Source organism: Bos grunniens, chromosome 4 (assembly GCF_055505025.1).
Source record: "Bos grunniens cultivar Pamir isolate PY7600 chromosome 4, Bosgru_T2T1.0, whole genome shotgun sequence".
In the NCBI taxonomy this organism is placed as follows: domain Eukaryota; kingdom Metazoa; phylum Chordata; class Mammalia; order Artiodactyla; family Bovidae; genus Bos; species Bos grunniens.
In genome coordinates, this window is record NC_141168.1 from 50,462,656 (window position 1) to 50,490,253 (window position 27,598).

Below are 27,598 nucleotides of genomic sequence, written 5' to 3' on the forward strand. Positions count from 1 at the left end.
TGATTTATCTTCAAAGTTTAACTTCTTCGCAGAGCTGGACATTTTTAACATCTTATTTTTCCTAATAAATCCACAGCCAGATGTTAACAAGTTCATAGTTAATAATGGATGGATTTTAAACAAAGCTCATCTTCTGTTAGCCATCATTTTGACTTACCTGTGAGATACCTCATTAAGAACCAAAATAGTAAAAACGTCAACTTTACTTCGTCCCCTTTGGTTTTTCATTGTTTCAAGTTAACATCCAGGTATACCATCATGTTTAACCCTCAAGACAACCACGATACTAGTGTAATACAACAAAACAAACCTAATTCAGAGATTTTATGTCTCCATGCATTTGCATAGCCACCTCTTTTGGACCACTTTAGCTGGTTAAAATCTGTAATTATTTTAAAACCACCACCAGCAATGTTAAACATACAAGGCAAAGCCAGAAATCTATAGCATTATTCAAACGCTGAATATACAGTGTATAAAGAATGGCATTTTATTAGGGACAGCCAGTAATGTCCACAATGCTTTTCTCATTTGTCTATCAATATTGAAAGGAAAATGGCAATATGCATTTGCTTTGTGAAACTGCTTTAAAAATCTAGGGGATGGCAATCCTTTAGACAACTTAATGTTCATAGAACAAGATTCACATTTTATGTGTAAACATTACACCAAGTATTTGAATACAAAAGTATTTATTTTATAACTTTATATTTAAAATAGAATTTTAATCTGTCTACTCACAAAACCTAATTCAAAACATGATAACATTTATCTCTCTAGCTGACTTGATGTTTACTCTTTTACAAACAATACTCAATTTGTAATTGTTTTATATTAAGACCCTGTAACTAAATGAAGTCTGTTTTATCAGAAAACATTTCCCTTTAATCTTAAAAGAGTGCTTTTTTAAAATGAAGGCACCAACAAGAACTACTTTCAGATGGTACAGAATTTCTTATTTCTTGAAGACTCTGTGGTTGACCACTTCTTCATTAGTTACCTGCAGCAAGACACCTTCCTGCCAAAGGAAAAAAAAAGTATCTGAAGAAGTTTATCATGTTTGTCCAAAGAACCTAAATAACTTCAGTGGTGGTCTTAGGATCAAAGAAGACTCAGGTGCATACAGTAGAATATGCCCTGATTATCACATTCCTGAAAAGGCAATAAAGCCAGGCAATCAATCTCTGATGACATCTAAGAAATGAAATTTCAGCAGCCAAGCTATCTCTCTCCTATAGGGTAGGGATTGGGAAAGAATTACTGCATTTAAACCCAAGTATTTAGAATTGGATATGTACAGATTTATAATGCAGACACTTTATTCATAAATACATATTATCTGAAAGTAGATCCAACCATCTTGCCCTACCTTTTCCTTAGCCTGATCCTGATATGCATGTAAAGCTAGAACAGTATCAAAATAAAAAAAAAAGTCTTTATTTTAAAAACAAACAAAAAAAAGCCCTAGTTCACTCAAAATGCTTGATCCAAGAAATGTGAATACAGAAGGGTGTTAACGATGGGAAATTTCATGATTTAACTTGCAGCCTAACTTTTACCTACCATTTTACTACCAACACCACTGAAGGAACCAAGAAAAGCTTTATTAATGATCACTTGGCTTGCCTCAGCTGTTGAAATGAAGCACTTTACAGTCTTTGTGGCAGCAGAATATACTTGTCCATGGTTCATATCAATGCTAAAATTCCAGCAGGGAAAAAAATGATATGTTAAGCACCTGAATCTTCATAGAGGGGGAGGGGGTGGGAAAGAAGGAAAAAAAGGGGGAAAAAAAAAACAAAAACAACCAAAATAATATAAGTAAAATGACAGATTGGAAAACAGGGTTTATAAAATTATTCTCTTGAGTTTATAAAATTGTTAAACTCAATTTATAGCTATGTTATACTACATAAGAACCAACTATACTGAAAGACCATTGAAGAGTATTAGTTTATCTTTGGGGGAGGAAAATTAAGAAAGGAAAAGTAAATGAGATCTTACCTAAAGAAGTTTAACTGAAGCTTAGAACTATTTTGCTCTACACCCTCAGCTTTCGTTGGCATCCTTAAAAACTACTGTAGTTAAAGCTTTGTAGAAACAGCACAGTTTTTTAAGACTGGCTGACCTTAGTAGCCGTCAAAGAGTTCTCTTGTACTAGACCTGTATCCCTGAAGAGTACCTCGCTGGGGTTATTTTCCTTTCCTTGCATTGAAGCAGCAGCATCTAAAAGATCTAAAAAGGTGTTTCTCCTTGCAGAGATATCCCTTAAGTTATCTAGATAATTTAATCCTCATGAATTGCAGACAACACACTTACATCTGACCAGCATTTATCTTACACAAATATAACAGCTTTGCAATAGACCTTAATTATACTACCCACTCCTTAACTTATTTAAAATAAAAAGTCTATAATTACACAATTTCCTTTAGAATTATTTTATTAAATCATAAATGTACAACAGCTTCTTAACTCTACACACGCACTTAAATTTTTTTAAAGGAAAAACGTTATGTCTTATTACACCATGATCCTGGCTAATAGCTTTTCAAAACTTTGAGAAAAATCTTAAAAAAGGTTTCACATGTCACCTGAAACTTACAAATTTAACATTATCAAAGAAGGAATGCTTCTACACTCTTACAAAGACCACTAGAAAGAAACAACAATTAAAAAGCTAAGAAACTGTCTCAAAGGCATTTTTTTTACAATCCTTCCTCCACAGTAAGGTAATGTTATTAAATAATCCAATCCATTCACAAAATGGCTCTCTGCATCTGCTCTGGTGTCTTCTGCCATATCACTGCATATTTATGCATGACTGAGATAAGATTTTCCTTAACATTGTTATTTCGATAACCTGAAGCTGTTCTGTTACCTCTGGGCTCTCATCCTCTCCTATTTATACAGTGAAGCCTGTTTCAACAGAAGTAAAGAGTAAAAAAAAAATAGGTTATGAAATTATCCATCTAACCAGATTTTAAGGAAAGATAACATGATCCTAAAAAGCTTTTAACTCCTGGCAGCTAGGTCTCCCAAGACATTAACAATGTAAAACTTAAAAGCTACTTACCCATGGCAAATAGGAAGAAGCTCAGTATCTGCTTCTCCCTCCATAACCCCCACTTCCTCCACTGCCTCCTGGACCATAGTTTCCTAAAGTTAATGGAATAAGAGAAAACACACTTAATTTCCCAAATTATTTTATAACCAGTCTTTAAAACAAGCAGATCACAGACCATTAACTTGTTTTTAGTTAACCTCTTTACTCAAGAGACAAATTATCCAGATTCATAGATTATCACTGCTATTCTTTTAGAGGGCTCTTTCCCATAATCATACAAGTTAAGAGATTTTAAAGTATAACCAGCTTAAGAAAATGTAAGAAATCTATCTCAAGAATAACAATTTGAACTAAAAATTCAGATTTACTAAGCTAGCTTTCAAAGATCCAAGTCATACAAAATTTATACCACTTGCAAAGTGCTCTCAGCAAATTTGGCTTTTTCTTAGTCAGCCAAAAGGAAAAATCCCACTGAAAACATGTAGTTCATTTATTTTACACTACTAGATACCCCAACCTCTACAATTTCCCAAGGTGATGTTGCATTCTTATTTTCCCACAACTTTAATCTCCGCAACACTTTGTATTTGGTGGGACGTGTTACCCAAACATAAATAATGAACAATTGTCATCTTCAAGTCATGAAAACTTAGTAACATTTCATCACTAATCTGAAAAATCTAATTACCTCCACCATATGGTCCCCCCATGTTCCTGCTACCACCAAAATTTCCACTCTTCATTGGACCATAGTTAGAAGGTTGTTGGTTATAATTTCCAAAATCATTGTAATTTCCACTCCCGTAATTTCCTGTAAAAAAAATTTGGAAATTTTTGCACAATGAACCTCATACAATCAAGTATTAAACCGATGATACATGCTAGGTATTTTAGACAAATTTCCCACAAAAACAAAGCAGAATGCAAAACACCTATCTACAGTTCTACATTTTTAAAGACAACTATTGACAACAATGAAATGAAAAATCTTACGTGTTAAATCCATTAATTCCAATCCAAATTCCCACATAAAGGTTGCAGGTGAATTTATTACCTCCTCCATAGTTGTCATAACCACCTCCGTAGCCCCCACCCTGGTTGCCATATCCAGGTCCTCCACCACCATATCCTCCTCTTCCTCCTCCATAACCAGGGCTACCTCCAAAATTGCCACCTATTATAAAATAAGCCTTTAAGTAATTAGTATTTTCAACGCCATTTGAACTGTCTTATTATATCCATTTCCAGCTTTCCAAAACTTAATTTTGCAAGATTCTTTCCATAACATCTTCTCTAATAGCCTCAAGGGCAGATTCTGAATATCCACCTTGGTGAACAGTTGCCAGTGAAGATGGCCTACCCACAACCAACTGGGTAAAACCTTTATAAATATCTGTAATGCCACTGGTCTCCCCCAAAAACTAAATAAATATATTATGGATTCCCTTGACGGTATCTTGAAATAATTATATTTGTGTAAGTTTGTGGGGTAAGTTGGGGCAGACAAGACGTGTGGGCTAATGCGAATTACCTACCATTTCTCTTAAATAAAATGCCCACTATACCTTTTTCTTCAGTAGAAATGGGGGGAGGGGGGAAGAACCAGAAATTAGCAAACTCACACTGACTTAAAACTTCAATCGGTAGTTTCAGATTGCTTGCAGTTAACTGTAAAAACTCATCTTTCTCATAAAACCAAATCAATATTTGGATTTCAAAGCAAAGCTGGAAATAGTGACATGTAGGAGCGTAACTTAAATCATGCCTAATCAGTGCAAAACCAGAATGAGGTCTATCCTGAGCTCAGTTTCAAACCTCTTCTTTCGACATTTGTCATTAAGTACCTATCTTTTCTGTACTTCAATAAAAGACATGAACTAAAACTTAACAGTGGCTTAAAACCTTAGCTAGACACAGAAGCAGCACACTAGGTATGTTCTGGAAAAATTCTCTTGGGGACTTTTGGGACATTGTCCTTGGTAGATTCATCTTGGTAAGAGATGAGACAACACAGTGCTCCTACAAACACTCCCCTGTCATAATGTTCATCTTGCCAATAACCACTTTTTAATACTTTTAAGGAAAACACTATACAAAATATCACTATCTCCAATTCTTTTGCTTGAGAAACAATTGGGCATCTTTTAAATTCTTATTTAAAATCTATCCAATTAATGTTGCAAAAGTATAACACCACCTCCAAGTAATTTTTTTGGTAATTTTCAACAGCTAAGATGAAAATTTAGAAGAAACATTTCATGTTTATGCTTAAGATTTTAGACAGGTATTATCAAAAAGTAGAAAAAACTGACCTCCAGGTCCTCCTCCATACCCATTATAGCCATCCCCAAATCCACGGCCACTTCCATATCCATCTGTTAAGGGCGGAAGAAAAGGAGGATTATTTCATTCTGGTTTATGTCACTCAATTTTTTAGCTTCTACTTCCTCCAGGTTGTCCACTTTTAAAAAGCAGTTAACAATGGACAGTGGCAGTTTTTCTACTTACTACATAGTTAACTGAGATTAACCCATACATAAAGCCTAAAACAAAGAAACTTTTAGATCTCTTCAAACCTCACTATTCATAAAATGTCTCCTAAATTTAAAATGGCTACAATGTCCTTTTAACTCTTCCAGAAAGTGAAGACCATGAAACAATCTCTGCCATTATCTGTCCATGATTAGAGGTATACAAATCTGATTTTAAATGTTACCTCTTGCCAACCAAATTAGAATATCCCATTAGGACAGATCTCACTTTAAGTCTTACAGATAACAAAGTAGGTTGGACTTCCTAGATTCCAATCAAAACTGTTTTTCAAGCACATTCACCCTCCTAAGCTTAGAAGGTGGACTTACCAGATCCTCCTCTAAAGTTACTTCCTGGTCCTGGTCCAAAATTTCCACCGCCACCACGAGAATCTCCAAAACCAAAGTTGCCTGCAATAAACACCCTGGTTAGTAATGAACATTTATACAAATAAATCCTAAGAAAAATATGGAATTAAAAGTTACCTCCTCTTCCACTTCTAGAACTTTGGACCTCCTGCATTTCTTGTCTAGACAAAGCCTTTCTTACTTCTGCATTATGACCATTGATAGTATGGTATTTTTGCACTGGAATGAAAAGTTCAGAGTCCATTAAGTCAGCATCCTGTAATAGCTAAGTTTCAAGCTCACTTTTTAACAAAGTTGTAGGTGTCAATATACCCAAAATGTTCAAGAACTACAATCCTAGCACTTATAAACACTTACACACAATCTTATCCACAGGATCATGGTCATCAAAAGTAACAAATCCAAAGCCTCTTTTCTTTCCAGACTGCCTGTCAGTAATAATCTCAATGGTATCAATTTTTCCATATTCCTCAAAGTAATCTCTAAGATGATGTTCCTCAGTATCTTCCTTTATTCCACCAACAAACAGCTTCTTCACAGTTACATGAGCCCCCGGCTTTCCAGATTCCTGAAATAAGAGGAAAAAAAGTCATCCTGACAGAAGAAACCACAAACAGGAGTAAGAGCACACTATCTGGGTAATAAGCATGGCTTCTATCTTATGGCCAAATACTAAGTAAGGCACCTTTATGATAAAGAACCTTGTTCTTCGAAAAGCCACTAACTGTGAAACAGAATTTAGGCCCAAATTGTTTACTGAACAAACAAGTTGCCTATTTGCTCACCTCTCTTGCAACAGCACGTTTTGGCTCAACCACTCTCCCATCAATTGAATGAGGTCTTGCAGCCATGGCAGCATCAACTTCAGCCATGGAAGAAAAAGTCACAAAACCAAATCCTCTTGATCTTTTGCTTGCAGGATCCCTCATTACCTTGAAATACAAAGCAGTGATGTTACCATTTGTTATTACTTACAGCATTTAAAAATAATCAACATAAATTTAAGTGAGTTTCTCTAAGTCACTTAACATCTTTCAGAGAAATCTAACAGTTGAAAGATTAGTACCCCTAAGCACTTCCACAATTAACGTACCACACAATCTGTAAGTTTTCCCCATTGCTCGTAGTAGTTCCTCAAACTTTCTTCTGTAGTTTCAAAGCTCAAGCCACCAATAAAGAGTTTACGGAATTGTTCCTTTTCTCTCTGCAAAGGAAAACAGCATTTCAATTTTTATTTACATTTTCTTTTTGTATGCTGGAAATAAAATTCTTAAATATGAGGTGACCTGCTGGCAGAGTACCTTTTTCCTCTCCAAAGGAACAGTTTCTAAAGTTTTCTGGGGGGAAAAAAAAAACTTACATCAAATTTAAACCATATGTTAAACTGCATATTAGTTGTGTTACACCAAAAAAAAAAAAAAAAAATTGCCTCAACCAAACTACACGTTTCAAAACCATTATGCTTGATATAAATTTACTTGACATTAAATGAGTTTAAACAAATATAGCATCACTTAGTTTTAAAAAAAATCTTTCTGAAGAAAGAAGAGCAAATCTATTCCCTGGTGACTGTAAAGTTAAGAGTCTTATCAACATCTGCATTCGATCCTATAACTCAGAACAGAGAAGTTCACTTTTACATATTCAAATACAAATTCTTAAAATATAACAACTTTTGCTTTATAACCCACAGTTCCCATTTATTTCTGGATTTAGCATTTAAAAAATGAGTTTCCCGTCATTGCTCCCTCTGGTGGTGACTATAATGTAACTCAATTTTCAAAACCCTGGAAAACTTAGTATTGACTTTCTTTCTCATATACCAACTCTCCAGAGAAAATCTTAAATGTTCAATATATGTGGCAAAATAGCCTCAAAATTTATGTTTTCTGACCAAGGTAAAATGACTTTTATGATTAACGGTGTCTAAAGCACATACTTTAATATAGCTGGTTTTGTTGACGGCACAATCAACTATTACTGAACCAAAAGACAAATACAGTAAAAGACACTGTAATCACTTTTTTCAAAAACCATAAAAATATTTAAATGACCACTGTGACTATCCCCTCTAGTTACAAAATATCACTACTACGATTTACACTTCACCATGTAGAACTCAGTGGTCTTCTGGCAAATTACACAGCATAAAACAACTTTCACGTGAAAAGAGAGCCTGAGGTGAAATCTCAATCCTTACAAACCAGCACGCAATATAAGCTACATTATATTTTGCGCTATCAGTTAAGGAAGCCTGGACCACTGTATTTGGTTTTCAGTTGACTAGGTTAAATAACATAGAAACAGAAAATTAGCCACCAAGTGCATGTAGTTAAATTTATTAAATAGAACTACAACACTCAACCCATAGTTCCATGAAGTTTCTCTCCATGCATGATATTATCCCAACAGTTCAGAAAACAGTGATAATTCAGAGATTTCTTTGCCTGTATAGCTACTTTTAAGATTCTGACATTTTTGAAAAGACAAATAAATTCTCAAAGTAGCTTATGAAACACTTAAAAGATCTATTAAAACAGTAACTTGGCATACTGGTATTTGTACACTCAAGCATATTTTATTTATTCCAAATACTTGTCAGTTAACTGGCCTTTTAAAACCCAAATAGAGAGACTAAAATACATCTACAACATTACAAATCACTAACAAAAGGCAAAAACTCATTACTTACCTCATTTTCCAAACTTACCCGCTGTCCACTATCGATTACAAACAAAGTTATTTTATAAGCGTGCTTAGGGTCAATGAAAATACCCAGGCAGACCCCCTTCGCTTGAGACCTTATGCTTATCAATGTAATCATCAACCATGATTGCAAACATAAACGAGAAAAGCAAGTGACAAAGTTCAAAAACATAGTGGCTCAGCCTAATAAAAGTTTTGTATACAGCAGAACACGCATTGAGGGACCGAGCCATGTTTTAGAGTACAACTAAACTCATAATTTCAAGTTTATCACTAAAAAAACACCCGTAGTTTTACCCAGTAAAGACTAAATTCCCCGATAAAAATACTACTTAAAATACAAACAAATTATACGATTAAAAAAGAATCCGTCAGGAAAATAAAGGATTCTGTACCGAACACCGCCCACCCCCAAAGACCACCTTCCCCACGGCCTCCCGCAAAAACGATAATCTTCTCTAAAATTTTCATCTTATTTTCCTACGATTCAACTGCCTTTTCAATCACCGGAAACGCAGGTAAAACTGTTACTCAAACAAGGACTGAAAAACAAAATGTGAGGTCTTTATACCATGGCTCGCGTGAAACCGGGCCCAACACCCTAGAGGGTTTCACCTCCTAGGCCGAGCGAAACCGCCCAGGAGAACGCCGCCCCTCCCCCCGCCCTTCGGTGCGGCTCCTGAACGCAATGGCGCCATTTCATCGAGGGGAAGGGAGCGAGCCTCTAATGAGGTGCGCAGGACTTTAAAGCGCCAAGCTCCGTAAACACTCGGAATCCACCTCGAAATAGCATGAAAACAGTCCGAAAAGAGAAATAAATAGTTACCCACTTCTAGTCCTTACTGAAAAAGTCAAGCTAGTCAAATTTAGAGAGTTAAAAAGAAATCGCTGCGAGGAAGGAGAGAAATGAAAATGGCGGCCGCCAAATCCGGTTCCCGGGAGGGGGGAGGGGAAGCTCCGCAGCCCGGTTCGCTAGGACCCAAAACCCGCCAAAACGCTCCAACGCGGGGACGCCGGGACCCCCATACCACCCTTCCTTAAAAACGATGTAGGAATTCCTGCCTCCGCGCCCCACTTTCAGTAAAGAGGGGCTGCGTCCGCCATGTGGAAGCTCCCCATCCCCCACCCACAGCAAAGGGAAATGGCGCCGTGAGGCTGAGGGTGGGGAAGGTGCTGTACAATTAGGCCTCTGCTAACGACCCCTCTCCAAAAATACCCTGAGACCAACCGCTTATGAAGTGGCCCAATTTCGCTGCCGCTCTCCCACGGAGGCGGATGGCCGACTTCCAATAAGGCGCCAACGGCCTCGCCATGCCCTTTCCAACAACTCATTGATTTCAAACCCGTTACCTCCATCGCGGACTCAGTCGCTTCAGCCCGATTTCCCGCAGCCGAGCGAGATGAGAGAGATCTCCGCGGACGAACACGAACCGGACTCGTCCTGGCGCTGTAGTGAGAACTGCCGCTGCTCGAGAAACAACACCGCTGGAGCACCTCCACTCCAGACCCGGCGCTGCTGCTACTGCCGCTAGAGCCGCTGCCGCCGCTTTTCTAGAACCTTCCCCCCGACTAACGCGTCTTCCCCTACGTCAGGCCGTTGCGTAAACGTCCTAACCGCCGCCAATGGCGGGAACGCTCTACGACCTCCTAGCGCCAAGTACGTGCCCCTCCCCTTTTAAGGCCAGCACTGGTGCTGGACGTCAGTTGCGTAAAAGGGCTCTGTAAATTGCGGAAGGCTCGAGTCCTGCGTATTTCTGTCTCTCGGAATTGGGGCCTGCCCCCGCAGGGCAGGTGAGAAACGGTCGCGCAGTTTGAAATTAACGCTGTTGGGAGGAGCTTAATCCTCAACCCAAAGGTCCAGCCCCCTCAACCCAGGAGGTGGTCCTTACAGCAACGCTTCGATAGCTTTTCCCCGGCCCCCAGTTTTAAAAAAATCTTTGTAGCCTCTTCCACTGTGTTTTCCCTCCCCCACCTTCTCCTATCCTACCCCGTCTGCGCGGAGAACCGACTGGCCTCTTCCGGAAATACCCGAAGCGACTTCTAGTCAACGAATTACACTTAACGATCCACCACCCTAACCCTGGCCAATGTTTTTGGGGTCCACATTTCAGGTAGTCGAAAGTGGTGCTCGTTCTTAGTTCCCGATTCCTCCCACCCACCCCCAGCTTTTGGAGGCACCCAACCCCAGGGGCGAGGAAGTGGGCGGAGTCCTGTTTTGGCGCCAGTCGCTAAGGCGGCAGCAAAGCAGGAAACACCCCCGCCGAGTACACTTAGGTCGAAGCCCTCAGACCCCTGCTCGCCCTCCCCTCGGGGGACCACCAGACGCCACGCCGCGAACTCTTTAAGAGCCGCCGTCACCACCCCCCTCCTTTCCCCCCTCCCTCGGGCCCGGGCTCGGGCTCCCGGCGGGCACTGCGCGGCGCGCTGCCCCACCCTCCCCGGGGCGCGCGCCCACCCCGCCCCTCGCGGCTGCCTGGCGTGGGCGGTGCCACCTTCCCCTCCCCCCAGTGGCGGCCCCGCGCGCAGCGCTGCTCCCCAGCCCCCCTCCCCCTCGGATGTGACTGGAGCTTGAGGCGCGCAGGGCCGGAGACGTCGCAGACCCGGGACCCGGAGCAGCTCAGAGGCGGTGAAGTCGGTGTCTTTTTTTTTCTCTAGCTTTCACTCGGTGGTGTTGCTTAAGATGCCACATAAGCCCCAGAGACCCCCATTTCCCCGCTTCCTATCCTTCCTCGCCGGACCCCGAGTCAGGACCTGGCGGGAAGGAAAGGAGAAGAGAACAGAGACCCCGTGGCGGGCCTGGCTCCGGGCCGGCGTCTGTAGTTGGTTTAGGGGATGAGACTCTTCACAAGGTTGAAAGCTGTGGCGGCAACCGCCTTATTTCTAGACAAAGCGCATTTTCCCCTCCCCTCCCCCATCCCGGACGAGGTTGAGGGGGCCTTCCTTCCCGTCCCGTGCTTGGTCGGCGACTTGGGCCTCCAGGGAGGGCGGTGCATTCTCCCGCATCCGCGCAGCCGAGTGTCCGCAGACTGCGGCGGGCGCTCCGTTACGTGGCCGCCGCGGGTGGGGAGAGGCTCGGGCCCCGTGGCGCAGTGCCCTTGAGCCCCCGCGCCGCGGCCTTTTGTTTCTCCCCTCGGATGCGCTGACCACGAGGCCCGCGCTCTCCTTTGGCGGGGTTAGGGGCCGGGCGCTAAGGCCTCTTTAAGCCGGGTGGGGTAGGGGTTTAAGGGGAGCGGATGAAAGTGCAGAAATAGCTGATTTGTTTTCAGAAGTGGCACGAAATGTAACTGGAGCATCTCGGTATGTTTTAGTTTGTCAACTAGTGATTGGAAAGGTCTCTAAGAAGAAACCCAAGTTAGAATTAAATTACATAGACGACTCTTCAGATTGTTAATGTCTAGAGGAAAAATTCACACTAATTATTGTAATCGATTGGGCACTTGTCTGATTTTGAACCAAGTTATTTTGCCGGTTTTTAAAAATGCTGACTATGGTTTAAATGGGATTTGGATTGGGGGAAAAAAAAATTGGTCAAATTTTTACCCTGTAAAGCTTTCGCGGATACTAGGTTCTCAGTAAGGTTGTATAGATAAGTTACAGCACTTATAATACTCTCAGGCACGTATCACTAGTTTACGCAGAATCTTAAAACTGCTTCTCTATGGACTTGTGTATATGTTTGATGACATGAGCTTACCTAGGTGGGGGTTGGAATCCAAACAAAAACTTGTATGTAGGTATCTTTTTATGTCTTACAAACTTCTTAACTGTCATGCATTTTTCTAGTAATAGCTCTTCAAGTCTGCAATAAAAGATGGCCTCCAATAAAACTACATTGGTAAGTTAATGAAAACCTAAAATATTTAAGGATCTAATTCAAACTTTTTTCCTCCCAAAATTATAACTGCATCTCTGTGGTTGGGAAATTACACCCATATATATTTCCAAGTCCCCTCTCCCCCACAACTGTTATGGGAAGTTAGGAGCAAAAAAGGAAATTATTATATTCACTTGACTTCATGGTGTTTTGATTCATTTAACGAAACCTAATTTGGGGAGGGTACCACAATGTGAATTTTACCAAGTATTTTTGTCTTGGAAGAAAGATACACAAATTTATGTGACATGGAGTACGGTTACAAGCATAGACAGACAAAGCAATAAAGCCTTGTTGATTGGTATACTGTTCTCTAAGTTACTCTATACTGAATTCTAGAGAAAGCAGGTATTTTCAGTATTGCCCTGTTTAAAGAATAGATATCTTGTACACTTAGATTGAGACAAAAAGTCGTTGTGTCTTTCGAATTGTTTTGGTCACTGTCATATTTCAAACGTGCTTATTCTGAACTACAGAGGGACTTTAAATCATTGCGGTGCAGTTTTTTTAAATACTCAGCATGAAAAACATCACACATGTCCAGAAAAGAGAGAAGACTAGATCTTCTGAGCAATTTTTTTTCTCTCCAGCAGTTTCTTAAACCCACAGTTTGCATTCTTAGGTTTCATTAAAAGTTCTATAGATATGTTGACATATGTGTATTCAGCCATGTTAAGTTACAAATTTTAACATAAGCACTGAAATATTCACATAAAAACCACAAAATTCAAAGTTATGGTTCCCACAATATGTAATTCTAATACATTGTGTTAATAATTGCAAGTATATGAAGGTTAGTGTTTTAACATCTAAATGAGCAAAACATTTCATTTTGGTTTGTGAATTCTCCCCTTGGGTTTCACAACAAAAGGACAAGTTGGTGGGTTTTTTTGTTTGTTTCATCATTAGATTGCACTTTGAAGTCAAACATCCTGAGAAATGTTTAAATATGAAATATAAAGCATGTCTGGTGGCATTATTTATTCCCGGTCATCCATGGGGAAAGCCCAAAGCATCTTCGAACACTTCTCAGGAATGAACTCTCTTTTAAATTTCATAATCAGTAAACTAAAATGTAGGTAATTAAATTGGCTTTACAATCACCAGTATCTAAAGTATTGGATGGGAAAGGAGCTACCTGTCCCTGAGACTGTGGGGCTGGATATATAGATACAGAAGTAGATGGCTTCTGTTAAAGTTAAATTGCTCCTGCTTACAGTTTGATAGTCTTCAGTATCTACCTTTCATTTTAAAATAATTTTGTTAGTGTTGTGAGGTAATGTGTGCTTTAAGTGGGAAAGTGAGTGGATTTTCTGTTGAAAAAGATGAACGTTTGAAACCAGCTTATGAGTGCTATAGTAGTAAATATTTTGTTTCCTCTGCTAAATTTTTTTATCTTTTAATTTTCTGTGTTTATTTTTGTCTCTTTACTCCGTTAGCCTCTTAGCTTTCGTGGACATAGTTTTTTCATTTAAGATCAGTATCTAGTAAGCTTTATGTCTATGTTAATTTTTCTTCTTTCTTCCCACTACCACTACCTTTTTTGTACTGTACAGAGGCAGAAAGTTATTGGACTAAGTACAATATCCAAGTATCTTGACAAATGAAAGTTGTATGCCCTAACATGGAGAATGATATCCAACAAAATCAGATGCTTGCTGCATTATTTAAATTTCACAGGATTTTTATTTCTTTCATAGGATATTTATTTCGAAGTGTGTGTATACACTTCTAAATGATAACGTATTTTTTAATGTCCTTTGTAATCTTGAGGCATTGGTGTTAATTTTCCCTGCTTTCATGCAATGTGCGGGATGACTTTAGTAATTGGACAATTACGATTTTTCTTAAATAACACCTGTTTTAAGGTGAAATGATTACAAGAGGAGCATAATGTGGGGTTTCCCCCCTTAGTCTCCATTTTGAGTTACTGGAAAGTAGATTGGGATATTGGTGTCCTGCTGCTCTCAAATAGTGTTACACACACACTTAAAACCTTGTTTTAAGTGAATTTCATTGACCAGTTTAGAGTCTTTCTCTTGAGAAACCAAGAAGAAAAGGATTTTTTTTCTCATTAGAGAATTAAAGTGATCTAGCATTTTGGCCTCTTGAAGTAACAGTGTTATAGATTTGTTCCAAGTGGTCAGTAATATTTACCGAAATTGTGGGGAAACGATTTTGTCCTTCTTAAACCTACTTATGGTCTCCTTGGTTGACCCTGCAATTGATATCAGGGTTCTGAACCACATTTTCGTTCTGCAGCTATCTTTTCTCTTTTTTGTACAGATTTTAACGTTGGTGTTTGAATTGAAAAGGGGGGTTCTTAGAGTTTGGTAGCTGTATTTTTAATGGGTGTATGGTTCACCTAATAAGACCTGTCACTGTTATTCTCCTTTGTATTAGTCTCTAGTAGTTTCTAATAGTCGTTTTTTGCTGTCCTATAGTTACAATGAGTGAAAACTACTATACTTGGTCTTGTAGATTATGTAGAAATAAAACTAGGAAAAGATAAAACAATTTTCAAGAGAAATGTCTTTGATTAAGTTATTTTAGTGAAGGGTAGAGGGGGATAGGTTTGAGCTAAACCCACAGAATCAACCATTCCTTGATTTTGCGGATTATCTGTTAACTTTTTCAGAAAGTGTTTGCCTTGGGATATAAAAGTGAAAGTTTAGGTGTTAAATGTAATCATAATATCAGCAATTTTAGGCTTTAAAATGTACTCAAAAATCAAACAAGAAAAAGACATCTCTTAAATCTCTCTCTCTTGTTTTAGCAAAAAATGGGAAAGAAGCAAAATGGAAAGAGTAAAAAAGTTGAAGAGGCAGAACCTGAAGAATTTGTAGTAGAAAAAGTGCTGGACCGCCGTGTAGTGAACGGGAAAGTGGAGTATTTCCTGAAGTGGAAGGGATTTACAGAGTAAGAAATCTCAGTGCTTTTATTATATGTTTAACTGTACTTAAGTAGTGTTTAATGTTTATTTTTAGCCTAAAATCTTTTTATCCATTTTCTCATAGGTTTTTTTGAATTTAAAGGCATCTTTAATCCAGGGTACCTTGTTTAAAGAGTCAAGTCTTTAGCCTACAATTGTAAACAAGTAGATTTGAGACTAGTTGATTACCTTGGAGAGTCAAATTTATATAAATATATAGAGTACAGGTTGCTTTTTTTAATGTAGTTGGATACTGTGCTAATTAATTATATTGTTTCCCTACAGTGGACATTAAAAAATATTGACGCTATATAAGATATACTAGTGGGTCTTAAACAGAAGTGCTCATCATAATTCCGATCCTACCCTAGGCTTACTGTTCTCCTAATCTCTAAGTAGAGCCTGGGTATTTTTTAAGCAACCTGGTTCTTCATATTCCCTGTTACTAATTGCTATCAAAACCAGTCTTTATAATGTTACTGTTTTGTGAATAACTTACATGCAAAAATTATATTCAAACTTTATCATGTACAGTTTACTTGAATTCTAATCTTACACCACAAAAACAGCAAGACTGAGCAGTGACTATTGAAAATGGAAAGGTGGAGGTGGACAACAGTTTTCTGAGCTTGGTTGAGGTGGGGAGTATGATGGTTCTCTTATCTACTGCTGCTTTTACCATTCACATTTAAAATCACCTCCACAGCAATTTGGGAATTATGATTTGAGTGGAAGATTTATGTTTCTCTGTTTTATTTTTGCAGTACCCTTAGTTGAGCTTAAATATATATATGTAAGTTTGTGATTTAGGCACTAGAAAAAAATTTCTTACAATTAGAACCAAGTCTGCAGTATTTTAAGTAAGACTTAACCAATTTGCTAAAGAAGTCCTTACCTTCATATGGCAGACAGTTTTGTGGGTTTTGTTTATTTTATCCTATGAGACATTAAAAGCTGTTTGTATCTTACCCATCAAAACATTGGAAAATTAACTCCTCCCTCTTTCTCTCCATGGTTGAGGCCACTAGTGTGACTAAGGACCTGCTATCTCCTGTATAATGTATTAGGTAATATTTGATTGAAATAACACTACAGAATGGAGGCTCCACTTTAGCTCTTTTGTCCTCCTCTACTCTTAAGTCTGCCAATTTTAGAGTCTCAGGACATCAACAGACCTTGTTGTAACCAGAGGTTTAAAGCATCTTTCCTAGCATCTCTAAAATAATTCATTTCATTGTGTGTAGTTCTGTAAAAGTTTTTTGAATCAAAGCACACAAAGTTGGCAATCTTGTCACAAATGTTGTAGGCTGATCTTTCACATTTGGTAATTGATATTCATTTTCTTTCCATCCCTTCTGAAAAACATGAAAATGGTCATCTTGGCCTTATATCAGGGATTGGCAAGCTTTTTCCCGAAAGAGCCCATACTAAAAGATAATCTGAGCTTTTGGGGCTTTGGCTTTCTGTCCCAGCTGCTTTGTGACTATAGTACAAAAGCAACAATAGGCAATATAGTAAACAGTGTTCTAATAATTCTTTTGCTTATGGGTTCCAAAACATGATTTTTATTTTGAAGTTTTTTTCCCAACCAATTAAAAATGTAAAAAACATTCTTTCTTCATTTCCCACTTTGAGTAGAATTGAAATCAGATCAGATCAGATCAGATCAGTCGCTCAGTCGTGTCCGACTCTTTGCGACCCCATGAATTGCAGCACGCCAGGCCTCCCTGTCCATCACCAACTCCTGGAGTTCACTCAGACTCACGTCCATCGAGTCAGTGATGCCATCCAGCCATCTCATCCTCTGTCATCCCCTTCTCCTCTTGCCCCCAATCCCTCCCAGCATTAGAGTCTTTTCCATTGAGTCAACTCTTCACATGAGGTGGCCAAAGTACTGCAGTTTCAGCTTCAGCATCATTCCTTCCAAAGAAATCCCAGGGCTGATCTCCTTCAGAATGGACTGGTTGGATCTCCTTGCAGTCCAAGGGACTCTCAAGAGTCGTCTCCAACACCACAGTTCAAAAGCATCAATTCTTCAGCGCTCAGCCTTCTTCACAGTCCAACTCTTTCTCACTTTCTTTCAGAAAAGTGAATTCTGGATCCCACCCCAAATTACTTTATCAGATAGTGCCCAGGGTTAAGGCCTCCAATACTGTGTTTTAAAAAACGTAGTTCAGAAGCATTCTCAAACACGAGACAGTATTTTCAATTTCTGCTGTACTGTCTCATGTTTGAGAATGCTTCTGAACTACGTTTTTTAAAACACAGTATTGGAGGCCTTAACCCTGGGCACTATCTGATAAAGTAATTTGGGGTGGGATCCAGATTTCACTTTTCTGAAAGAAAGTGAGAAATTCCAAAGTGAGTTGTCTGTGTAACTTGGAAAAATATTAGCTGCATTTATTCTGCTAGTCAGGTTCAGTTACCTAGGAGGTAATACAACACATTACCCACTTAGCACAGACTGTGGAAGTAGACACAAAATGAAGTACAGATTCTTCATGTGGGGGAAGTATCTGCAGTACAGATGGCTTTTTGTCAGGTATTATTAAATTGATCTGGATAGTGGTTATTAACCAAGAACTTTTTTTTTCTTTTAAACAACACAGTGCAGACAATACTTGGGAACCTGAAGAAAATTTAGATTGTCCAGAGTTAATTGAAGCATTTCTTAATTCTCAAAAAGCTGGTAAAGAAAAAGATGGAACAAAAAGAAAATCTTTGTCTGACAGTGAATCTGATGATAGCAAATCAAAGAAGAAAAGAGATGCTGTAAGTATAAAACATTGGCCAGCAGACTGGCTTCTTTGTAAAAGGATGGCTTGATTTTTTAAAATACTTTTTAAGACACTAGTACTTCAAAAATATCATTAAAAAGGCTCTTTAAATACATAATATTTAGGATGAAAGGAGAGGCATGATTTAACCCTACATTGTGTAAATGTCCAGTAAGCACTTAAATTTCTTTAAATCATTGTGCTACTGTTATTTCGGGTACAGTGATGGATTTGGCGCCAGATGAGATAATTTCCTCTGATCTAAACCAGCTGTGTTAAATAAAAACAATACCAAGTTAGATCATCGAAAATCACTTACAATACAGTGAAAACAGTCTACATCGCACATTCTGATTATAAATCATTAGTGAGTGGTAGTGACCAAAACTTTGGCATATGATTCTTAGTATTCCCCCAAAATGCTTTGATTTTGAAGTATATAATCTTGCATAATAGTTTTTTATTGGCATGAATTGAGAAAACTGGTTCATTCACTGCGTGTGTATTTTGAACCAACCTTTGCTTTATTGATTTCTCTGTGGCTTTGGGCAAATTACATCCTTGCTTCTACCCTCAACTTTAAAAAAGTACTTTACAGGTACTCCAATAACTTAATGGCAACTCTGTCAAGATCGTAGGTGTATTATCTTTGTTTTTATAGAAGGAAAACAGATGTGGGCTATAGATTTGGTTCTGAATGCTTTAGCAACCAAAGCAAAAAGGTGGCAATGTTAAGAATCAGTTATAAGTAAATTGAAAGTCTACCACATGCTCCACAGGAGCACCATTTCATAACAGTTGTTTAGTTGCTAAGTCCTATGGTACTCTTTTGGAACCCCATGGACTGTGTAGCCTGCCAGACTTTTCTGTCCATGGGATTTCCCATGGAAGAATACTGAAGTGGGTTGCCATTTACTTCTCCAGGGGATCTTCCTGACCCAGGAATCAGACCCCCATCTCCTGCATTTGCCAGTGAATTCTTTACCACTGAGCCACCAGGGAACAATGGTTATCCTGTATTGTGCCCATGTAATGTGCCAGGCAGTGTTCTGAATAACTAAATTTGTGTTTCAGATACTTCGAAATGTCTATGAAACAGATAGTATTAATAGTATGTATTTTATGGAAAATGAACCTGAATCACAAGTTAACTTGCCCAAAGCCACAGAGGTTAGGCACATCATTATAACCTAGGCAGTCTGGCTCCAGAGCTTGAGGTAATGATGTAAAAGTATCATGGGGGGGAAAAGGATTTGTTACACTCTAGAAAATTCTCAAGGATCCCAAAAAACTTGTTTATATGGATTGTAACTTTCAGTACTAACTGCATTTGAAATTAAAGTACAAATTTATAAAATACCGTATTTTCAGTTAAGAATAACAAGGCCTGGCATTTTACATTTTTGCAAATTTTGTCAGTGTTTGTCTTAATAAGACTTTAGTTCAGTATTCAGTTTGCTGTGATATGTTGCTTGGTAGAAGTATGTGAAGATTATGTAGAGTCACAGATACATGAAAAAAGGAGATCATGAAGATAAATAGTCCAGAAGGTTTCTAGCATCCCTGGGGGTCCCTCAGACCACACTTTTGAGAGCCACGGGTTTATTTTTATAAGGTTTGTTATCATTCAGATTGATTACAGCACTGATTACTGTCAATTTTTTTAAACTTTTTACGATTTTGCTATTTATAGTTTGTGCTTTTAAAAATATGTAATTTAGACTGATTCCTAGAAGTAATTTGAAATACTACTTTCAAGAGTTTATAATCATTAATTAAAAATAAGAGATTTGGGGTTTTTCCTGCCCTGGGGTGTCTTTGAAAAAAATTCTGTTTTCTTGATTTATGATTCAGAATATTTTTATAGACATCTAAATTTATTTTTTCTGCTTATAAGTTTAATGGAAATTAAAAGGTGTTTAGTACTCTTGATCTAGTCATTTGTTTCACTATCAGAAGGCTGTATGTCTTGAAGACAAATTGGAAGTTAATATTAGTTTGCTCTATGATGAAATGTGTGGAAACATTTATATAATCATTTAACTTCTTCTGAACAGGCTGATAAACCGAGAGGTTTTGCCAGAGGTCTTGATCCAGAACGAATAATTGGTGCCACAGACAGCAGTGGAGAATTAATGTTCCTCATGAAATGGTGAGTGTGAATTGCTATTATATTTTAAAGTAAGAATAGATATGTTTTTTATTAAAAAAACAAAAAAACTTGTGAATTTTTTAAAAAACCTGTCTATCTAGGCTTTATAAATAGTTCACCATCATTAGGTAGCAAGTTGGTTTTAGTCACTAAGTCGTGGCTGACTCTTTGCAACCCCAAGGACTATTGCCCACCAGGCTCCTCTATCCATGGTTTTCCAAGCAAGAATACTAGAGTGGGTTGCCGTTTCCTTCTCCAGGAGATCTTCCTGACCCAGGGATTAGACCTTTGTCTCCTGCATTGGCAGGCAGATTCTTGGCACTGAGCCACCAGGGAAGCTCTAGGTGGAAAGTAGTTATCTGTTGAAAGAATGATTCGCGTTACTTAGCTAAAGCAGTGATTGGCAAACTGTGACCTGTCTGCAAAATGCAATTTTATTGGAACACAGCCACAAGTAACCACATAACCCTCTTGAAGCACTTAAACATGTTTTGATTGAATTATAATTTTTTAAATGCATGGTTATCAGTTGACGAAAAAATGTTTAGGCTTTTTAACTGAATACTTTTTTCTCTCATGACAGGAAAGATTCCGATGAGGCAGACTTGGTACTGGCAAAAGAGGCAAATATGAAGTGTCCTCAAATTGTAATTGCTTTTTATGAAGAGAGACTAACTTGGCATTCTTGTCCAGAAGATGAGGCTCAATAATTGTTTGCATTGCCTTTTATATATATTTATATATATATATAAAACATGGGTCTTGGTTTTTTGATTTATTAGTGTGAAGAAATAACTACATTCTAATGAAAATCAGGTTTGATTTGTTTGTTTTGAAGTAATATTGGGAAAGTTACATTGGGTTTTTTGTTTTTTTTTTTCCATCTGTAGCACTGGTTACTTTGAACAAATAAAAGCTTTCTGTAGTTGCCTCCTTCAGTAGGAAATAATTTGATACCATGGTATATTATTTCCTCAGCATTAGAGAACAGTTTTTCTAAATGTTGGAGGAAATCTCCATAGTCATTACTCAATCAGAATTTAGAATTTGCATTTAACTCATATATGCCTGAGGACCATTCTAAGTTTTTTATATGTATACATAAAAGACATATGTAAATGGTTTGGAAGTTAATTTTTTTGTTGTGGTTTTTGTTTTGGTAAATATATTTAAATCACAGCCTTTCATAACCATGGATAAGCCCATGTTCTGGAATTACATCATTTTGAGCAATATAAGAAATAACTTCAACTTAGATTAAAATTTTAAGTCTTAACCTTTCAAATTAAATAATTTTGTAATTAGACACATTAAGGAATTTAAATTGGGTAATTTTTTAAAGCATCCCTATCAGAATCTGCATATAAATGCAGTTTTATATGCAGAAACCCTGGAAGGAAAATTTTTATCACTATCAACCACCTTCCCAATCAAATGAAAAAAGTAGAAAAATTCTGGTATGTTTTAATATAGCAAAGCAAAACTTAATTAAATGGACACTTGATGATTCCTTCTGGTGAACCATTGTTTTACAAGAAATTGAAGTCTCTGTGCTGTATTTAGGAAAGGTTGTGATACATGGGATGTCTCAGATTTGTTCATGGAAACCTAATCAGATATTGGCAGTTTACGATCTACAGGAATAAATGAGTGAACAAACTTTTCTAATCTACGCTTGACCTACATGTTTTTTCAGACTTGACTCCAATCCATTCCTTACATGAAGGCTCAATTTTCTCAGTATTTTGGGTTACTAGTTCAGCAGAAGCCAAGAAAAACAATAACTTTGTAGTAATCAGAATGTTATTCAACTGTATATTGTTTACTTTATTGTAAATACTGGTGAACAGTGGTCAATAAATAGTTTTATATTCCTTTATGTGATTAGACTTTTTTTTTCTTTATCTGGTGACCTTTATGGTGGGAGTAGAGACATATTCACTGAATTAATAACATCATGTTTATAAATATGATCAGTGGTATCACTGATAGCTTACTGTGAACAATGTCGGATTTGTGATCGCTGAAGATTTAGCTTTGGGTCCAGGGACCAGGGTTGATCACTCAAGAGCTTTTGTGTAGCAGAGTTTTATTAAAGTAAGAAAAGGGGCAGAGGAAGCTTCTGACACAGACATCAGAAGGGGGATGGGGTATGCCCCACTAGCTAGTCTTATCAAGGCCTTATATACTTTTTTCAGACTCACTCCCACTACATACATCTTAAATTAACAGGATTAGAATGAACAATAGATTTTACTAGACCCACTCCATAATATACATTTTAAGATGACAGGATTAGTCAGAAGGTTTTTGTTAAGGAGAAACATGTCCTCTAGCAAGATAACATTGTTATATTGACTAAGACAAAGCAATGTAGAAAAGAAATTGTCTTTTTCTCCTTGAGAGCCCCAGACCCCTTTCTCCTTTTCTAGGGCTCCAGACCTGTTTGTCCTCAGGAACCCTGGACTTCTGATGAACCTACCTGGGAATTGACTCACCACTAAGGCATTAAGAGTACCTGTTTTAGACCCTTTTGAGTTTAGTAGTTTCAAATGGAATATGTATTAACATGAAAAGATTTTCTATTAAAATTAGTTTCCAGTGATGCTTAAGAGGAACTTTTTTCATCAAAGTGAAATTTTGATACTTAGATTCTAGGCTGTTGAAACTGCCATCTTGAATCATAGGTATTCTGAGGACTGTTGTGACAGACACATTTCTACTAATTTTGAAAGTTTATACAGAGAAAAGGAAAAATTATACTAAACTGTTTATTAACCTTTTTGTAGACCTACTGTTTGCTCTGAACAGTGGGTTTGTAAGCAATACAGAACCTTTTGTTATGATCAGAAATTGATGACCCTGCGTTAAGCGTTAGAGATTTCTGCAAACTGTTGTCCATGTATTTTAATATTCCTTATGTTGTATCTTTCTTGTGGGTGCTTTTAAAAGTCACAAACTTGAATGGCTTAAAACAACACATTTGTTCTAGTTCTGGAGGCCAGAATTCCGAAATACAGTGTGAGGGCTGGTTCCTTCTGGAGGCTCTGATGGCAAAATCTGCTTGTCTCTGTTCCTAGAGACCATCTCTTCCTTGGTTCCCGGCCCCTTCCTTCTTCAAAACTAGCAGTGTAGTGTAGTGTCTCAAATTACTTGACCTCTCTGTACTTCAGTTTCCTCATGTGTGAAACACGATTCACGATGAAATAATAATTGTGTGAGACACTTAGTGTCTTGTAAGTGGTAATAAGAATTTTTTTATCTGATTTTAATAGGGACACTGTAAGCTGTTGTATGGAGGTTCCCCAACTGAATCAGTTACTGAGTATGAACACTTAGGTTGTTTGTAGTTTTCTGCTTTTAGATGATTGTGAACAGTCTTTTACATAATGTATAGTAAGACTTGAATAGATAGAGATGGGATTCCCAGAAATTTTTGAAGTCAAGCTTGTACTGGTGTACTCTTCTATCAGTAGTCATTATCCCACATCTTCATTTGTACTGCAAATTAATAGAGTGATTTTGTTGCCAGTGCAGTGGCATCTTGTTTTAATCTGCATGTCTAATATTTTTGTTGAGCATCCTTTTCATACTGTGCATTTCCTTATCAATAAATTGCTAGTTTTACAAATTTTTTTTTAGAATTTTTATTTTTATTTTTTTTTAATTTTATTTTTAAACTTTACAGTATTGTATTAGTTTTGCCAAATATTGAAATGGATCCGCCACAGGTATACATGTGTTCCCCATCCTGAACCCTCCCTCCTCCCTCCCCATACCATCCCTCTGGGTTGTCCCAGTGCACCAGCCCCAAATACCCAGTATCGTGCATCGAACCTGGACTGGCAACTCGTTTCATATGTGATATTATACATGTTTCAGTGCCATTCTCCCAAATCTTCCACCCTCTCCCTCTCCAACAGAGTCCCTAAGACTGTTCTATACATCACTGTCTATTTTGCTGTCTCGTACACAGGGTTATTGTTATCATCTTTCTAAATTCCATATATATGCGTTAGTATACTGTATTGGTGTTTTTCTTTCTGGCTTACTTCACTCTGTATATTACTTACGTAATATTTTTTGTGTTGCAAATAATTTTCCTGCCAATTTTTTGGACACGATTTATGAGATCCTTTTGTTGTAACAAATGTTATGTGGTCAACCTTTTAAAAAAGTATTTGACTGCACCAGGTCTTAGTCACAGCACGAAGATCTTCCATCTTTGTTGTGACATGGGTTCTTTTGTTGTGGCATGCAGGATAGAGTTCCCTGGTCAGGGTTCAAACTCTGGGCTCCCTGCATTAGGAGCACTGGATCTTATCCGCTAGACCAGCAGGGAAACTCTTGTCAGTCTTTGTCTTATGGATTTCATGTCATGTTTGAAAATACCTCTCCCATTCTGAAGTTGAAGTTACATGGATAGTCTTTTAAAATTTCATCTATTTTCATTTTCTTCCTTGCATTTTTATAGTCAGGTGTTTAGTCAAAGGTTTTGTTCCATATTGTGAACATTTCTGATTTTTGTTTTCCAAGATGGACATCAATTCCTTTGAAGAAGTCAGATGTGTAGATAGCAGTTTCCCTGATCTCATAGATCAAAAATAGTAATGCCACTACAAAAAAAAAAAACTTGCCGCATATATAAAACTGAAGTTTTTCATAAAAGGCCTGAAAAGTGTTCAAATACCTGAACAGATTGGCATCAAGGAAAAGATAAAAATCTCTATAAGTTGAATGTGAATATGTGTGTGTGTACATATGTACACTGTATGATGTACTTAGCTGCTCAGTTGTGTCCAACAAATTTGCAACTCCATGGACTCTGTGTAAGTCTGCCAGGTTCCTCTGTGGGGATTCTTCAGGCAAGAATACCGGAGTAGGTTACCCTGCCCTCCAGGGGATCTTCCCAACCCAGGGAACAAACCGGGGTCTTCTGCATTGCAGGCAGATTCTTTACTGGCTGAGCTACCAGGAAAGCCCAACCATATATGATACATTGACCCTTTTCTTCTGTTAAATGAATTTGTGCCTTTGAGCATTTGCTAAACAAGCGGAGCAATTTTAACAACTTAAAGCACCAGTAGGTAATTTGGTATAACTAAGGAGGTTGGAGAAGGCAATGGCACCCCACTCCAGTACTCTTGCCTGGAAAATCCCATGAACAGAGGAGCCTGGTAGGCTGTGGTCCATGGGGTCGTGAAGAGTCAGACATGACTGAGTAACTGCACTTTCACTTTTCACTTTCATGCATTGGAGAAGGAAATGGCAACCCACTCCAGTGTTCTTGCCTGGAGAATCCCAGGGACAGGGGAGCCTGGTGGGCTGCCGTCTATGGGGTCGAACAGAGTCAGACATGACTGAAGTGACTTAGCAGCAGCAGCAGCAGCAAGGAGGTTGTAGTAGGTGCCTATCTATCCTGTTAATAATACTTCATAGCTCAGTTCTCCTCGTGAATGTATTTCCTGTAAACGTGCTGCACTATTCAGGTACATAACAATCTTTAGCATATCTACTAGTAGAGTATAAGGAGGGGGGATTTAGGGTTGTTGGGTTTTATGGTGGGGTTTTATGTGTGTGTTCTAAGAATTTATGTTAAAAGATTTCTGTAGGCAATCATGTTAACTGGAAAAGTACAAAAATAAGAAATTGTGTTCATGGAATCTTTACCATTACAACCCATGTTTTTACTGTAAAAGCAAGCAGTATGAAAATCTCCCTGATCACACATAAGAATGGTTTCATTCTTAGAAGAAATACTCTGATAGTTGAATGACTACTGGTTTTTATACTTTTATCACATTTAATTCTCAAAATAGCCTTCTGGAATAGGTGTGATTGACCCCAGATTACAGGTAAGGAAAAAGGGCACAAAAAGGCTGAAGGAAGGTCAAGGTAAATTGTATGAGCCAGAGCATTAACTATGGGAATAAAGAGAAGGGGATTGGCTTGAAGGTAAGAGTTTTGTCCGTAGTAACTGCCCAGTATGTGCTTGTATAATAAAGTGGTTTTGCATATAAAATGAGGTGATGTGGAAGTTAGGAAGAAGGATCCAGAACGATTCCTAAGATGCCATTTTTTCTGTAATGGATGACAATGTCATTTAGTGAGAAAGGGAAGCTAGGAAAAAGCTTGGGGAGAATATTAAAAGTGGCTTTGGACATATATTGAGATATTCCTTTGGTTAGTGTATTAGTACACATACTACATAATTTGGCCAAAAGTGGGAGATAACCAACTCAAACTTTAATAAGGGAAGTTACTTGCTGGCCTGGAGACAAAAGAACAGTAGTTCAGAGCATGTGTTCTGAAGCCTAACCTGTTTTTCAATATTCTCATCCATAAAACTAGGAGGATGATCATGACAGTTTTTACCTCATAGGATTTTTCAGTGTTCAGTGAAAAATACCTAGAGCTGAATCTCCAATACTTAATAAGAACCAGATAAATATTACTGTTCTCCACTGTAAACCTCAGGATGACTGCAACCCTGGACTGGCACAACCCCAAGACTCACCATCTCTGGTTATTGGCTCTCTTCTTTGGAACTGATTTCTGCAAATCAAAAACAGAAGTGCTGACAGCTCCCAGATCTCCAAGTCTGCTTCTACAGAAACAATTTTTATTTCTCTGATGGCCAATTCAAAATCCTGTAAGAGATCTGCTTGGGTTAGATGCCCTCCCTGGAACTATCAACTATAACCAGAGGTGTGGAGAAATACAGTTAGATCAATCACTGGAAGAGTGCTTTCCAAAAAAATGGTAGATATTTTTTATGAACAAAATGTATAAGTATTGGGGGAAAATTGACCTGCGAGAGTAAGACAAGAACATTGATATTTAAAACTGCTTTTAGCTCTTTGACTGCTACAGGAACTGGAAGTTCAAAGGAGAGCTCTCAGCATGGCCATGTGGTGCAGGGGTCTCACTCTCATGATCTAGGATTCTCTCAGTGATGTCTTATTCTTGAATGGTTCTAAGTTCTTGTCAGCGGGACCAAAGTCGGGAATGGACTATTCTGCCATCTTGGTGATGTCATTCCTCACTTCTTAAAACCATACATTCAATCTTTTATCATTATTCATAAATCCTGCATTTTAGCTTCTTAAAGGAGAAAATAATGACACTGAAACTAAAGTGACCTTTCATAGCAACCTTTTTCGTTACCATGATACTCCAATGTGACTATA

General features: G+C 38.0%; 2 protein-coding genes across 26 annotated transcripts; one reads left to right on the plus strand and one right to left on the minus strand.

The window, feature by feature from the left end:
- Window positions 1-467: 467 nt before the first annotated feature.
- HNRNPA2B1 (heterogeneous nuclear ribonucleoprotein A2/B1) lies at window positions 468-10,197 on the minus strand. Of its 24 annotated transcripts, none has more exons than XR_015162414.1 (13): window positions 10,024-10,197; window positions 7,269-7,304; window positions 7,061-7,171; window positions 6,753-6,899; window positions 6,325-6,535; window positions 6,085-6,186; window positions 5,929-6,009; window positions 5,380-5,442; window positions 4,122-4,241; window positions 3,756-3,878; window positions 3,077-3,159; window positions 1,627-1,699; window positions 468-1,018 (listed from the first exon to the last, which is right to left on the minus strand). XR_015162414.1 is itself a non-coding variant. In XM_086396337.1 (12 exons), the coding sequence occupies exons 1-11, from the start codon at window positions 10,027-10,029 to the stop codon at window positions 3,098-3,100; spliced, it is 1,062 nt and encodes a 353-aa protein (XP_086252463.1). In that variant the 5' UTR covers window positions 10,030-10,197; the 3' UTR covers window positions 468-1,018; window positions 3,077-3,097. The 24 variants fall into 24 exon arrangements, 4 of the variants coding, with proteins under 4 accessions (XP_086252463.1, XP_086252464.1, XP_086252465.1 ...); XR_015162412.1 differs by having other exon boundaries at window positions 1,564-1,699; XR_015162415.1 differs by having other exon boundaries at window positions 1,627-2,235.
- Window positions 10,198-10,476: 279 nt separating this feature from the next.
- CBX3 (chromobox 3) lies at window positions 10,477-22,287 on the plus strand. Of its 2 annotated transcripts, none has more exons than XM_086396342.1 (6): window positions 10,477-11,304; window positions 12,457-12,508; window positions 15,324-15,466; window positions 18,089-18,251; window positions 20,314-20,408; window positions 20,992-22,287. In XM_086396342.1, exons 2-6 carry the CDS (start codon window positions 12,485-12,487, stop codon window positions 21,116-21,118), a joined length of 552 nt encoding a protein of 183 aa, XP_086252468.1. In that variant the 5' UTR covers window positions 10,477-11,304; window positions 12,457-12,484; the 3' UTR covers window positions 21,119-22,287. The 2 variants fall into 2 exon arrangements, with proteins under 2 accessions (XP_086252468.1, XP_086252469.1); XM_086396343.1 differs by having other exon boundaries at window positions 11,259-11,970.
- Window positions 22,288-27,598: the final 5,311 nt, after the last annotated feature.

Bases quoted from the DNA above. Each gene is read 5' to 3' on its own strand.
- CBX3 (XM_086396342.1), top strand. From the start codon at position 12,485: ATGGCCTCCAATAAAACTACATTG. The intron at 15,467-18,088 runs GTAAGAAATCTC...TAAACAACACAG, and splicing joins AAGTGGAAGGGATTTACAGA to TGCAGACAATACTTGGGAAC. The intron at 18,252-20,313 runs GTAAGTATAAAA...TCTTCTGAACAG, and splicing joins CAAAGAAGAAAAGAGATGCT to GCTGATAAACCGAGAGGTTT.
- HNRNPA2B1 (XM_086396337.1), bottom strand. The intron at 7,172-7,268 runs GTACTCTGCCAG...TTTCCTTTGCAG, and splicing joins TTCCTTTGGAGAGGAAAAAG to AGAGAAAAGGAACAATTCCG. The intron at 6,900-7,060 runs GTACGTTAATTG...TTGTATTTCAAG, and splicing joins GAAAACTTACAGATTGTGTG to GTAATGAGGGATCCTGCAAG.